Source organism: Mugil cephalus, chromosome 16 (genome assembly GCF_022458985.1).
Source record: "Mugil cephalus isolate CIBA_MC_2020 chromosome 16, CIBA_Mcephalus_1.1, whole genome shotgun sequence".
In the NCBI taxonomy this organism is placed as follows: Eukaryota; Metazoa; Chordata; class Actinopteri; order Mugiliformes; family Mugilidae; genus Mugil; species Mugil cephalus.
Window position 1 is genome coordinate 20,442,884 of NC_061785.1, and position 14,661 is coordinate 20,457,544.

The following is a 14,661-nucleotide window of genomic DNA, read 5'->3' on the forward strand; positions in this document are numbered from 1 at the left end:
TTTTATATAATATTATATAGGTCACTTTGGCTGTATACTGTATATTCAGTGGCCACTTTATTAGGTACACTAGTGTAAACAAGTACAATCTCATTTGTTGATTAAACTGGGTTTTGTTTGTGGAGGCTATAGTTTGTAGGACTATTGAATTGTTGTGCGTTGATGTTTCTATTAACAGCAGGTTAGTGGAATTACCAGAAACACTTTAGGGTTTAATTCAATCCAGTTTAACAGCACCACAAACTACATCCTCTGAAACAAACATCCAGCTAAGACTCAGAATGACTCCACTTTCACTAGGGTTTGGTGAGTGCACTATATATATATTAATATATAAATAATATATAATATTATATATAATATATATAATATATTTATATATGTATATATATTAAAAGTCTACATGTCCCCTTCAAATGAAACAATTACAGACTTCTTACAAAAAACAACAAAGCTGAACAAAATATTTAATTTTGACAATAACATGACCTCTGATGCTCCAAGAGGTGAATAAGACGATACAAAAAGTTACCAGAAAATAAGACGATGACAAAACTGGGACGATGAGTTGGCAGTCCCACGTTAAACCTAAAAACACCACAGCACTGACGGACACATGGGGGAGGCATTGGAATGTGTAGTGTGTACCAGGACAGAAGAAAAAAAAAAAAAAAAAAAGAAAGGCTTTGCATCAGCAGAGATCATCACATCCTGCTACATGTATCATTATTCCAGTTATTGTGGGGTTGACAAGGGATAAATAAAAATGACAAAATAAAATGATTAAATATCTGAGATTTAGCCCTGAGATCAACACACGGACAAAAGATTTGTTGTTTGTTTGTTTTTTTTTAAAAAAAACATTTTAAGCTCTCTAATAATAATACATATTCCAAAATCTGTATTTGGTGTGACTGCTTGTAAAAAAAAACTGGAGTGAAAAGTACAGGTCTGCTGAAAATCTTTACACACAAAATAATAATTTCACTGCAACTGAATTGAAAATACAATACAAAAAAAAAAAAAACAAAACACAAAAACATGTAGATGGCACAGATGGAACAAACACGGTGTTGTCATAGTAAGGAGCTCTAGGTGTGTGTTGTGCCCAAGTCTCCAGCTGCCTCTGTGTTGTTGTCCACTGATGTGGAGTCATGGCTGAACAGACCTCGCTGGTTTCAGACAGCACAACGCTGCCTCTAATGGTGCTATGTGGAAGTACACGGGGACATGAACAACCACTTTTCCACTGTTCTCTAACATAAAACTGGTAGGCTGAAAGACCAAACGCCCTGACCCGATTCAACAGGCACCAGTGCACCAGGAAGTGATCTCTGTATGTGATTTAAACAATTCCCAGAGAGTCAGTGTGGACCTGCATGGTCAGAGGGTTCAGAAGGAATCGGCCCATCATGCCTCTCTGGTCTTCACAACGACTAAGTCTGCAGCAGAAAAGTGCCTGCAAGCTGCCTTCAGTCATCAGGATGCCCAAACACACGCCATGTGCAGTACATCCACTGATTTGTCATTGCACCTCAAGTTTATGAAGATAGGAAAAAAAAAAACATGTTTACCTTTTGTATGTCAGATAAGGCGATTTCAGAAAGGTTCTGATGCAAATGCATCATTTAGGCCCAAGACAAGCCATGGAACAGCAGTACTGAGGAATCAATACTAGCATGGCCATTCCTACTGAACGTAAAAATCATGTAAACCAAAGATGTGTCGGCACAGAAATGAGTGTTATACCTGCAAACGTTCTTATATCATCCATGACGCTGCTGAAAGCAAGACAACAATTCTTCGGCTGGGTGGTCTAGTACAATCCTAAAGGGATTTTGTCAAAGTGAATATTGTGCTGCCAAGTTAAAAAACAGGAAGAATCTAATGTCCCTTCACAGGGTTTTCCAACAAATTATACCACAGTTCTATTCTACCGATGGGTTTACGGTCAGTACGGACAAATGCAACTTGGGCACATTGCAGTACTCCGAGTCTGGACTGGGAGGTCAAAGTGCTTTAAGCCAAATAAAAAGAAACACGTGGTGTCATTCTGCCAGTTGGATGGGGCTCTTTTAAAGTTCAAAGGTTGACCTGTAGGCGTCAAAGAGCCTCAGGAGGGAGCCTGAAGGGAAGGAGGGTTGAGACAGTCAGCTGAGGAAGGTAATACTGCAGCCTGAGCAGAGGTCCAAAGTGCTTCTTATGATAATACATTCAAACACACACTGTTCGGCTCCCTCTATATCATCAACTGGGTCTAGTGCATTGTTCAGATGAATTTGAATTTTGCAAAGGAAACACAAACGTTAACGTCCATGCGATGTTAACATGTAACCCTGTCGTGGTACCTTAATCTGTGAGGGTAACATCTTGACGCCTTGTCCTTCTGTCCCATCCTGTAATAAAACCAGCATCTCCTCGGCTGGCTTGATATTTTAATGTCGAAATGCTTTTCCAAATAACTTAAAAAAACACACACAATCAATCAAACCTCTTTGACAGCTGCTAAAGAAGCCACAGAAAAGCCAAGTCCAATAATAAATAAACCAAATATAATCAAATACTTAGAAAATCTTTAAAAAAATTAAATATCTTTGATTGTTATTCCATTTGAATCCACGGAGGAAAAAAATCCTATATAAATAACTACACAAATGACAAATTCAGCATGTTACTTTCAGAGTAGTTTTCCCCTCAGTCCACAGTTGGTGTGTGCTGATGAGTACCGTCAGACCGGACTGAGAGAGGCTTCAGGGACTGGGCTCCTCCAGTCACAGTGTCGGGGCTTAACAGTGCAGTTGAAGAGCAGAGGGGGAAGTTAAGGTTTGTGGGTGCTAGCTGTCAGTCAGAAGAACCCTGGTCCACGTTCGCCATGGTTACCAGCAGAGGGGGGAGGAGAACCTCTGCAGGATGCTGCAGGTGAATTTTCTGGAAGGAAACATTTTAAAATGATCATCTGAGCACAGGTCTAGATTGTTCACGGAGGCCTGAGATGCGAGCTTGACAAATATCTTTTTTTCTAACAAATGATTTAAGGAGAGTACGAGCAAACACAATGTGGGCACAGTTCAATACTCGCAGCCTGAACCAGGAGGTCAACGTGCTTTAAGTCAAATAAAAACACACACATGGTCTCAGAGAGTTGACTATTAAGTAGTGGCTACCTAGTTATTACAAACCTTGCATTTCATTACGGGGCCCGAATCAACCGTCTCAAAGAAAGTAAATCAGACCAATCAGAGACACTTTGTCATACACAAATCCAATTCCACAGCACTTAAATGACATGACTACACCACTATTACTTTTCTGTGTTGTTGCATAAAACCCACCAAAACAATTTGACTGGCCCAACAGATCTCCGCATCCTTCTCTGCAATTTTCCAAGACCAAATAAAATGAGTGTGGGCAGTGGGTCTAGCTTCCAAGCTAGCGGCAGCCTAGATATTCTAAATCAGTGCTGCAAGAAAGCTGTGTTCATTAATATTTAATCTGCTGGTTACTTTCTCAATTAATCACGTAACTGTTTCATGAAGAAAAATATTTGCAATAAATGTTTTCAACTCTATATACTGGTTATACCCAATAATCAGGACCCAAACAGCTCAACACCACATTGACCCACACTTCACATTCACACACGAGTCAAAACAAACACCGGGTGCAACAGGGGGTTCTGTGTTTGGTTCAAGGACACTTTGACATGTGATCCAGGTTCCAGGGAACCGTTTGGATTGTGGACAACCTGCTATACACAACTGACCCTGTGGGGCAGTTCAACAGACCAAACTAAGGCAAGGTGATAAATCCAGTTCATTCCATTACTTAGATTTGTTCACACAGTCTGAACTGGAAGTAGCACATCTGTCAGACAATGAGTTTACAGCTTATATCCACATCTCCCCACTCTGCTTTACAGCACATGTTCCAGATACAAAGCACTGCCCCCACGTATTCTCTAAAGGATTCAGATCTTGATTTAGCTGAGAAAAAGTAGCCCCAAAACATAATGCTGTGACCACCATGTTTCACTGTGGGTACTGTTCCTTTGGTTATGTACCGTCTTTTTTCTCCATCCATCCCTTTATGTGGAAAAAGGTTCAACCTTACAAGGGTGCACACATTCACGCATTTATGTTATTCTATGCTTTTATTTATCTTCACAGTAGTGATTGGTGTTCAGTGTCACTGCAGAGACAGTAATTGTTAAAATAAAGATATTATTTACATACTGTACATCTTTGTAACATAGTATGTACAGTATTTGTTGGATCTAGCTCTGATTTGAGCTCAGATGTCCTTCACAGATGATTGATGATTCTGTGATGATTAAGGGAGGTTCAAGAGTGGATCTGTAAACCACCACATTACCACATAATCTGGTAATAATCTGATTTCTCCTGTGATTTTAGCCTGAGCACAGCTTAAGGCAAAGTGCAGAGATGTTATGTAGAGTTCCCAGACTCCAGTGACCATCATACTACGATCAGTTTCTCACAGGTTGAGTGTCACAAGATCTTAATGGAATGAAACGACACAGTGCAATAGGTATTTACTAACCTCATGAGGTTCACTGTCACCTGTCCTCTGATCGGTTCCCTGGAGGGGCTTTGAATGTCTTGTTCTGAAAAAGAAACTCAAGAAATCAGAAACCAAAAGCGTTCAACTCTCCTGTAACAGCAGAAACGCGCAGTATCTATTTTAGAAACAACACTGACAAGCGAGGGTCATTTCAAAGCGCATTCACCGCTGCTCACCTTGTGCTTCTTACACTTCATGGAGAAATTTTCTTCAATGAGAATGCAGTCTGCTAGAACGAAAACAGAACAGGAGGTGAAGATGCCACACTGATTCATCTGAAAGGTTCCACCGCCCACATGTTAGAGTTCAGGCTCAGTGGAAGCGATAAGAGCCGACGGCTTTTCACAATGGAGACGTTTCCAGAGCAGAGCACATGAACATACGTCTTTAGATTTTAACGGGTCCAAATCTGATGTGTGCACCAGAATAAAAACTGTTGGCATATAGCAAAAAGTAGTCATCTTCATATTACATATAAAAGCAGCAGATGAAGAAAGTGGAAGCATCTAGACAGTTTCCTAATCCCAGATATATCAAAAACAAATCTCAAAAGCTGCACAGACAGGATTGGTGAGGATTTCTCCTCCGTTTCCTTGAACGGCACCTACCTGACTCCAGAGCACACTTGTAGTGGTACTTGTTGGGGCAGCCTTTGAAGAAGCAGCCCAGTGTAGCACCTGGATTGTGGCACGCTGAACAAATCTGAAAATACAGCAGAAGAGGTCATTTCATAAAAACACGCATAAAAAAAAATGCTGAATGAAAACAACCCAACAACCTTAGCCCTCAAAACAATGCAATTTTTCTTTATCAATTATTGAAAAAACAAAGACTGATTGACAATTTAGATGCCTTTTCATATTAATGTCATGGCAAGGAAATATGGTTAAGTGGCGGGTTAGCCAGTTATTTCACTATATCCTGCAAAACAAATGAGAATGTGAATGTACTTGTACATGAATTACAAAAACTTGACACTTCCTGCATTGTCTCGTTTGAAATGTTGCTGCGGCCTTGCCAAACTAGATTTGCACAACAAATCTCGCAAGACTGTGCAATGAGATCAGGCCATACTTTAAGCATGATGACGAGAGGAGCTGTATAAAATCCACATGTAAGACGTGAGATCACCGTGCAAGATGAAAACTCAAATCCCTGGATCCACTGATGACATTTGTTCTAGTTTTAACTGAAATTGTTACACAACTGAAATATATCTAAATGAAGCAAGCTCCATGGAATCATCTGTGTGTGGTGTTCAGTAACAAGTTATTCACATTACAGGCTTAGGGTTCAGCTTTACCGTCTCTTGGGCCACCTTGACGGCCTCCTCCAGCCCGTAGACTTTGCCCTTCACAAGGAACACGCCTGCAGACCAGATGCTGCAGTCTTCATGGAGCCAGTACTCGCAGGGCTCCAGAGGCAGCACAGGGGGGCTGTACCAGTCCTCCGCATCTGCACACCCAGCGTCTGACCGAGCCCTCTTAGCCGCAGGGCTGCTGGTATTGTCGCCCGTCACCTGCTTCAGCTGAGCACCCGGCCGGACGGCCCAGGGCCTGGGTGTAACGGCACACTTCCTCCCCCTTCCCCTCACGCTGCAGGACGACGAGTCAGTGTCGCTGTAATCATCCTCGTCCTCCTTGAGGCCCGACGTGCTGGTTGGTGTTTTGGTGGTGATCCGATACCCCTCAGGATAGTAGGGGCCATGAAGGTCCCCCAAGTCCATGGCATTGGCAGCCTCCCCACACAGGCAGCAGACGAGGGAGCGCTGGTGCTGGCTGTGGGTGGAAACCCGGCCCAGCTGCAGACAGGAAGTGCTGGGTATGACTGCGGAAAGAAAGCCACTGCTGTGAGCCTGCTGCTGCTGGCCCTTCTTGTGTTGCGTCCCCACGTCCTCAGGATAGTTGATCACAGTGCACAGCAACGGTGACGACTGGTGACGCTCCACGCGGATAAACGGAGAGAAACTGTCCAACTTTGAGTCCCTTTTCTCCTCCTTGAAGTTGACATACCTCAACTTGATCTCTGGCTCTTTGGGAGCGAACATGGAGGAAGACTGGGCCTGTCTGTGTTTCTTTCTCCTTCGTTTGGTAGAGCGAGCCGCCTTTGTCTTGGCAGCTGGAGATGTTTTGCTAGCGGGAGATTTGCTTTTGGCTGTGCCCTGGCTTTTCTTTGGAGATTTTGATGGAGATGGTGCTGGGGTAAATGTTTCCGTACAACTTTCCACTGAGGGGTCAGGCTGAGAAGGCAGTTCTGGCTCTTTCTTCGAGTTCTTGTGCACAGGAACCTGAGGCCTCGACTGTGAGGAGCGTTTCCCATTTGACTTTACAGGGCTAAGCTGTGGTGGGTGCACATGGTGAGACGTATCCACTGCTTTTCTCTTTGACCTTTTGTGCATGGTAAACTGAGGACTTTTTGGAGGTGTGCTGCTATTTGATTTCTTCGAATTGTTGATTTCACAATCAGAGGTAGAGTCTTTACAACTGTCAGTATTAACGTTAATGGTTTTTCCCCTTTTAACTGGAGTTACTACTTTCTGTGTTTTCACAGAGAACGATGTCTTCTCTCTGCCTTTCCTTTTACCTACCGACACAGCGTCATTACTCTTAAGACTGGCTAAGGCAGAATCACTAGCTGCTGACTGAGAACCCTTTGCATTCTTATTGGAGCGTATGCATCCTGACACTTTATACCTGCTGGAATTTATGTTCATGACTATGGCCTCCAACCGCGTACCTCTACCCAAACGCATAGGCAGTTTTTTCTCCTCTAAAGTTCTTTCTAGCACCTTTGCATTCCCATTCATGTGAGGAACAACAGTCTTGGGTTTGTTTTCCACAACACCTGACACACAAACATCCTCTGTCAGGTCAAGCAGAGGCTCCAACACAGCCTTCCGTCTATGGGCTGGCTGTTTATTGCCGTCGCTCAAATCTGACTTTGAGGTGCCATCGCTGACGCCAGGGCTTGGCTGAATAGCTCCTTCCGTATTCAAGCCGTCACATGCAACCTCCTCGGCCGTCTCTAGAGAAGAGTTGTCGGCGCTGGGTGAGCAGGAAGCCTGAGGCAGCAGGTACACATCCTCTACATCCTCGAGTGAGGTAGCGGAGGGGGAGACGGGGTCCTCCAGGGGACTTATATACTCCCTGCTCAGAGAACGCAGATCTCTACAGCCTGCGCCGTCTGATCTAATGACTGCTGAGTCCTGTTTCTTAGACATGAGGAAGAGCACTTCAGAGCCCTCTTTATCCCCTCCAGTGACATGGGTGACAGTCTCTGGTGAAGATTCAGCACACGCTAAAGAGCAGTTCTCACCTTGACCATTTTCCAAACCCCTGTTGTCCATAGTGTGGCTCCGCTCCTCTTCACCTTGTAGAGGCTTCTCTACATCCTCCTCCCAAGAAATAGCCCCATTACACTCATGGGGTTTCTGTGTTACACATCCTCGAACGTCGTTCTCCGGTCCCACTTGAGCCTGAAACTGTAACTGTTCTGTCTGCGTGGCGAGGTCCACGGGCCCCTCAGCCTGCTCCAAATAAGGCTGTTTCAGTTTGTAGCCTGTCGCCCCGAGCCCTTTATCTGCATCGCAAGAAGGGTGGAGGTTAAAGCTGCTGATAGGCGGTACACCGTGCGGGGCTGAATGCTGAGATAGAGAGTCATGAGTGGAGAAGACGTGAGACCTGCTCACGTAGGAGAGGGTGACCGTAGTGTGGGAGAAGGCATTGTCTGGTTGAATCTGATCCCCTGATGGGAGCGCCACGTCCGTTGAGCCAGTCTCGGAGACGTGTAATCCAGGTTGGCTGGTCCCAGAGTTCGGGAAACAGCCAGGGCTCTTGGCCACCCGCAGGGCATTGACAGGCGTAGAGTTGAGGACACATTCGTCTCCTTTCCTGGTTAGGTCAATCACAGTGGGGATGCCAGAGGCAGACAGGTCTTGAGGCTGTAGATCATCTATGCTCCCAGGTGGCTGCTCCATAACAACTGCAGGGGGTTGAGACAGAGAAAGGAGCAGGTTTAAGTTATGAATAGATCCATGTCTGAAATGACATATTGACTTTAACCACTACAGAATAGCTCAAACACAAAAGATTTTCAGAAACTCTGGGTCATGGATTTCATTTCTTGAAGCTATACCGCATTTAGTCGCTGCCTAAATCAATCGGTTTTTATGATATTTTAAAAAGTCAATGAAGCATTCAGAGCCCTAAAAGCTAAAGACAACCCGTTGACATTAGCAAGGAAACTGACGTGTGCTTCTCTGACGTTAGGGAAAACAGCAAGGGTTAACTGACAAATTACGATTTGGCTTATTTCCAGTTAATGTCAACATTATTAACTGTTAAGTGTGTTAAGTTGATAGGTTCCATGGATAACGTTTTTCAAACGGCTTACCGACTTTTTTGAAACCACCTACGCTGACAGGTCAGGTTTGCTAACGATAGTTTAGCTTAGCCACAGCTAACGTTAGCGAGCTGGCTAGGCCCGGCTTAGCCCCCGGTATGTCCCTTCCCTTACGTCGTACTGCATTACACATTTGGCCGTTTAAAGAGCTTTTGTTCAAGACGAAAAGACAAACACTACAAGAAACGACCTAACAACTTCTGCAGACCTACAGCAATCACTCTTCAATTCGGCGAAGTTCACATGCCGCAAAATCTACTTATTTTGATAAAAATGAAAGTAAGGCTTAGTGATACACACTGTTTGATGCTACCTACCACGGGTGTTGGTAACTTTGTTACAAGGACAACGGCTAAAACAAATTTAAATGTATTCCTTTTTTTCAAATAGTGTTCTTGATGTTTTGACTATATTTATTCCGAATTTAAGAGTTGTCTTAACAATCCTAGGAAACGCACTCTGCTTTCTGCTAGATGCCAAAAGTAAACGAGAGGCAAGGCGTTATTAAATTACAGCGTACTTTTCATGGAGTTTGGCCACACGTTCTCTCGATTTATGAGAACCGTGCGCATCGGGGGCAAGGCCCGGCTGGATGAAACAAAGACAGAGCGGCGGTAATGCGCTGTGCCACCGGTCAAAACTTACCCGGTCGGGAGGAATCGTGGCGTTTTTAAAGGTCCTGTTAAGAATCCGTCCCACCCTGCATCTCTTTGAACAGCACGTCCCTTCCAACGAATCCCACTGAAACTACACAAAGAGAAAAGCCCTAAATTAAATAAGATCCACACACTTTCCAGGAACACACTATTCTGATAACAGCAGCGTCAGGTTGAACATAACCTCCTGGTTCCGGACAGCCTTTCACAATAAAATAATTAATAATGCACTTTGGTAGTTTTTTTTTTTTTTTTTAATTTAATTTAATTTTATTTTTTAATGAAATAATACAACGCTCCCGAAAGTTTTAAAGTTAGACTTTAGCCGAGCAGAGAGTCGTGAATGATGGTGAATTTAGTATCCCTCTGAGTTGCATAATTAATAATCACTGCGTTCAGCTGTGTGTGTGGTGTAATTTCGTGTTACTTGACAACTACAGCTCGTGTCAGTGGGACAGTTGTCATTCAGCTGTGGAGTAGAGAGGCATGACCTGCATCAGTCTACATTATTGTCAGTGATTTCCTTCTTCTTTCACAGGCTCTCTGTACCAGTTGATGGTGATTAATGAGTGATTAATGCTGAGGTCAGGTCTCTGTCAACTGTTGCTTGTTTGGAGACCGTTGTTTGTCTAAAATCACAAAATTAAAAAACATGAAAAAGTAAAACATTGTTTTCTCTTACTGAGCATTCAGTACCCATGTAGAGTGGTTTATTATTACTGTTATCAGGCTTCGCTCATGGCTCATGGGAGGAACAAATAAACTGTACAGTTTACAACAACATTGTTGTAAATTCAATTTTAGATAAGCTAAATGATCAAACTATGTATTTTTTCTCTGAGTACTGTAGACTCGGTAGTTTATAATTACGAAGTGAAAACATGCTCCTCTTTTTTTGTGTGTGAATAATTAAAAATTGGAATCGTTTATTTCCAGCAGCATCTAGCCACTAAAGGAGCAGTGACTCGTATCTAGGGGATCTATTAACTGTGGTTAGACATAGTTTTTAAGAGTGTATGATCACCTGTAACGTGGACTCGCTGTGTCAGTGTGATGCAAGGATGGACTCTTTACGTTTACATAAGGAGGAGGCCCTTATCCTGACCAGAGCCGTATATTAGAGAGATTCTGGTCAACTCAAATCATGGGCGCCATGTTAGATACATCAGAGGCAAGATTCTACAGTATAACCATATGATGCGGATGTGCTATGTTGAAATAAATCGCTTTTTTTCCTCATTAACGGGCCTAAAAATGTTACTGCCAGCGCCTGTCAATATGTAAAAGGCCCTTATTTAAATATCCTATCCTCCTTACTTTAAATATCTTAAATGAGCCTGTAAAATGCTTTGTAGTCCAATAGCCTCTTCAGTCAAGGAGCTGTTTACTTCTCCTCAGTCTTTGTGTTCATCCATCACCATTAAAAGTTTGAAATTACTCAAAAAAATATAAATACTCAGAATTTTTGGAAAATTAAACTAGTCATTTGTATTATCATTATAACATTAACTTAGCACGCTAGCCATTGTAACTTAGTCATAACCGAGGCAAAGTTTCGTATTAATTAAATTTGTCTGTCTACATGTACATAAATTACATGCACACATGGGCTTCACAGTATGTATGAGGGTAGCTGCTATTTTTCTAAGTCTTTAGTCTACATAACTAGCTAGCGTAAGGCTAGCACAAGGCTTGCTTAACTTCTTAAACGCTAAAGAGAGTCGTTGACATTTACCTCACATAACACGGAGAAATCAGCTGACATCCACTTCTTCCTTTTAACCTTCTTCCGGTTTTGTTCACTGGAGAAACGGTTGAGTTTCCCCCGTGTTTTCCTGATCCTAAGCTGCAGCCATAGGCTAAGAATTGTGGCATATTTTAACTTTTAATCCAATTTTATTCTTTGTTATTGCCATTTGTTTATGGATGAATATTGGTTGGATGTATCCAACATGGCGTCCATGACACATGTGACCAGCTTAGAACCAATCAGCATAGCGGGAAAGCTCAGACGATCCATTCCCTAGTTGGCCAGACTCTGTAGACGGCTCTGATCCTGGTGTGCCGTCATGTTTCTACAGTGGACAAACCAAACACTGGCTCTCGTTTAAGTGTCAGACACTGCAGGTTCTCTTACAGACTTGGAAAGTAAGCCAAATCCTGCTGCTAGGTGCCATTCAATCATACACACTGGTCATTTAATTATCTCTAGAAGCTCATCTGGCGGCCATTACAGTGTCAATTCTTCCTGGGTAAGACTCTAAAAGCTTTTCACACCTGGATTTGAGCTGCCAATTCTTCTTGACAGGTTGTCAGACTAGATGGGAAGCATCTGTAAACTGCCACTCCAAAGTCATCTTGGATGTTCCCTTGCATTATTCTGTTAAAAGGTCACAGATGAAGGACGTCTCTGTCTTTGACTGGGTTCATCCTCGTCCCTGTTCTGATCAGTCATCAGGTCCCTACTGCTGTGAAGAACCTCTATAGTACAATGCTGCCACCACCATGCTTCCCTGTAGGAACAGTGTAAGAGGACGATGTGTCTGATGTTCAACAGAGTTTGAGTACTTCCCGATACAACTGTATACTGAACCAGAGGGACCCAACCTGGGGGGTCAGGTCACTTCCAAGTGGGTGGAATATAAATCTGCAGGGGCACAGAGTGATTTGCCAATCTAAGAAAGCAGGGGGAATAAATGTACTTAAAAAATAAATACATAAATAAAATATGCATTCATCACAAATTACCAAACTTACCAAGATATCTGTTAAGACCAAAAAGTATAGTTAAATCAAAGGCAGGTGGAACAGTTTGAAGTTTCTTGAACACCTTTTACCATTCATCTGAGTGGCTTCTTCAGGTTTACTTCAGTAAATCTGTTTAGCATTGTTATATATGTGAAAAGCTAGACAGATTAGATACTTTTTTTTTACACTCACACGGGTGAAATGCATGCAGGCGAGCAGATCAGTTGAAAACACGCTGAAAAGGGTGCAAAAATATTTATTGCTAATAAACCTGTAGTCAGTTGGTGTATATTTGCTTTATATTTACAATAATAGAGTACAGAGGAATGGGAATGTGAAAGAAAATCCCAACCATTTAAATAAATACAAAGGGACTGCCACTGAACAAGACTACAAACATAAACCAACTCCAACAACTCTTACACAGCTGGACCAATGATTGCAGTGAGAGAAAAAAAAACTATATAAATTTTCATATATATATATTTAAATTATAGTCAGTGAATCCCATCCATATGAATCCAGCTGTTGCTTTTCCATGGGTAGCTCAGATTTTTTTCTAAAGACTGTAGGGAACATCTTTGATGTTATTTTTGAAGTCAGGCGATAAAAGCAACGTGGGTAGGTACTTGGGTTTTCTGATGCAGACGAGCACTTTTGTTCCATAGCTTGTTCACTGAGCAACACTTACATCTGTGCTGGAATAATAACGGAGTGGTGGAGCGTTAACGTGCAGCCAGAACGCTAGACTCATTCCTGTAGTTTTGTTATGCAAGTATTACTCATTAATATGTAGTTGTGTTTAGCCGTTGGACGTCACATTTATGCCTTTGGCTAGCAACAGTCTAGAGTTAAAACAGTAGCTTACACAGTCATAGTTTTAGTGTATGCATGACAGATGCTCATTTAAAAACACTATTTACAGTAAGACATCGCAAAAAAAGAACAAAGAAAAGTCAATAATACAAAAAATGTCACAGTTAACTGAAGTGCATGGAATGCAAACTCTAGACATGAAATTCAAACTTCATACCATGTTTTTTTTAATAATATATGATCTGTGTTGGTGACCAGTGTGTAGTGTTACTAAATAAGTCATTACAGAGCTAAAATATAGTGGACTTCTAAACATGCAGCAAGGTAGGCAGACATGACATGTCACTGTCAGAACTCCTTCGTGTCTTTATTTTCAAACAGGTGGAGTCTCTGCTCCGCTGTCAGTCCTTCCTTCAGACTCTGGAGGGATGGAGAAAAAAAAACACATGTTAATAATGACTATGATGAACAGAACTTTGTCTAGACAGATTTAGTGTCACCCAGTGTTTAAATCTCGATACACCACACCACATTTGATTGTAAATTCTCCTCAATGTGTCTTATGAAGCCACAGAAACCAACAAAACTGATTAAAGCAATAAACATGAGTGGTAGTTAAATAACTTTACACTTTTCCTTTAACCTTATTTGTTTTACTTGTTTATTTAAAGCTCTTAGTTTTCACATTTTTACATTATTGTATATTCATTTATCTATTCCTGATTTGTTCCATACAACAATTGCTAATTTCCTCAATAACTTTCTATCCTTCATTATACCAGTCTACCTGGCTAGCTAACTTTCTTTAAGCTAAAAGGAGAGGGACGTAAACATTTGAGCGATCATTTCATTGGACACGCAATTCATTTATGTCCAGACGTAAATAAATAAATTAGACATAAGGAAGTGCAAGATGAGTCATCAACGTGACTTTTTGTTTTCCAGGGGATTGAAAAATGTAAAAAGCCTTTAAGAATTCTGACAAATATATATATATTTTTTTTGTTAATGTTGGATCAGAAACTGGTGTAAAAGTGAGACATTTCATATAAAACCAAATTAATATTTATCTATTTTTTATAACCATAAACCAAATTTTAACCATTAAATATCAAATGTGCTTTCATGGAAACTTTTAAGTTAACAAACTGCAACAATTCACCACCCATGTTAAACACATATAAGTCATTATTATTAGAATACTGGGGAAAAAAACAAAAAAACAGTATATAAAAAGGTATTAAAGGTTAAATTAACATAGTTAAAGATGGGCTAAATAAATTCACTGTGATTTAAAAAAAATTTTGATTCTAGAAGATAGTTTGGGGGCTGTGAAGTGAAAGGACCCACAGATTAGAAATCAGTAAAACAATGTAGTCATATGTCAAACACACCGCCACAAGTTACATATGACATCATCTGTTCTTTACCACCATGTGTCTGTGAAGTGGGACAGTGG

At 41.5% G+C, this 14,661-nt stretch overlaps 2 protein-coding genes across 6 annotated transcripts in view; both read right to left on the reverse strand.

Moving 5' to 3' along the window:
- Nucleotides 1–453: 453 nt before the first annotated feature.
- Nucleotides 454–9,951, reverse strand: si:dkey-94l16.4 (retinoic acid-induced protein 1). 2 transcript variants are annotated; one of them, XM_047609974.1, is made up of 6 exons: nt 9,628–9,951; nt 5,885–8,562; nt 5,190–5,283; nt 4,758–4,810; nt 4,561–4,624; nt 454–2,928 (listed from the first exon to the last, which is right to left on the reverse strand). In XM_047609974.1, exons 2-5 carry the CDS (start codon nt 8,555–8,557, stop codon nt 4,577–4,579), a joined length of 2,868 nt encoding a protein of 955 aa, XP_047465930.1. In that variant the 5' UTR covers nt 8,558–8,562; nt 9,628–9,951; the 3' UTR covers nt 454–2,928; nt 4,561–4,576. The 2 variants fall into 2 exon arrangements, with proteins under 2 accessions (XP_047465930.1, XP_047465931.1); XM_047609975.1 differs by having other exon boundaries at nt 4,758–4,807; nt 9,628–9,946.
- A 2,675-nt stretch (nt 9,952–12,626) lies between these two features.
- LOC125022216 (myosin phosphatase Rho interacting protein) overlaps nt 12,627–14,661 on the reverse strand; it is a 36,752-nt gene continuing 34,717 nt past the window's right edge. For all 4 annotated transcript variants that reach the window (XM_047608660.1, XM_047608662.1, XM_047608659.1 and 1 more), the window contains one exon: nt 12,627–13,622. In XM_047608660.1, the coding sequence (XP_047464616.1) occupies nt 13,551–13,622 (72 nt within the window). In that variant the 3' untranslated portion in view covers nt 12,627–13,550. The remainder of the gene's footprint in view (nt 13,623–14,661) is intronic.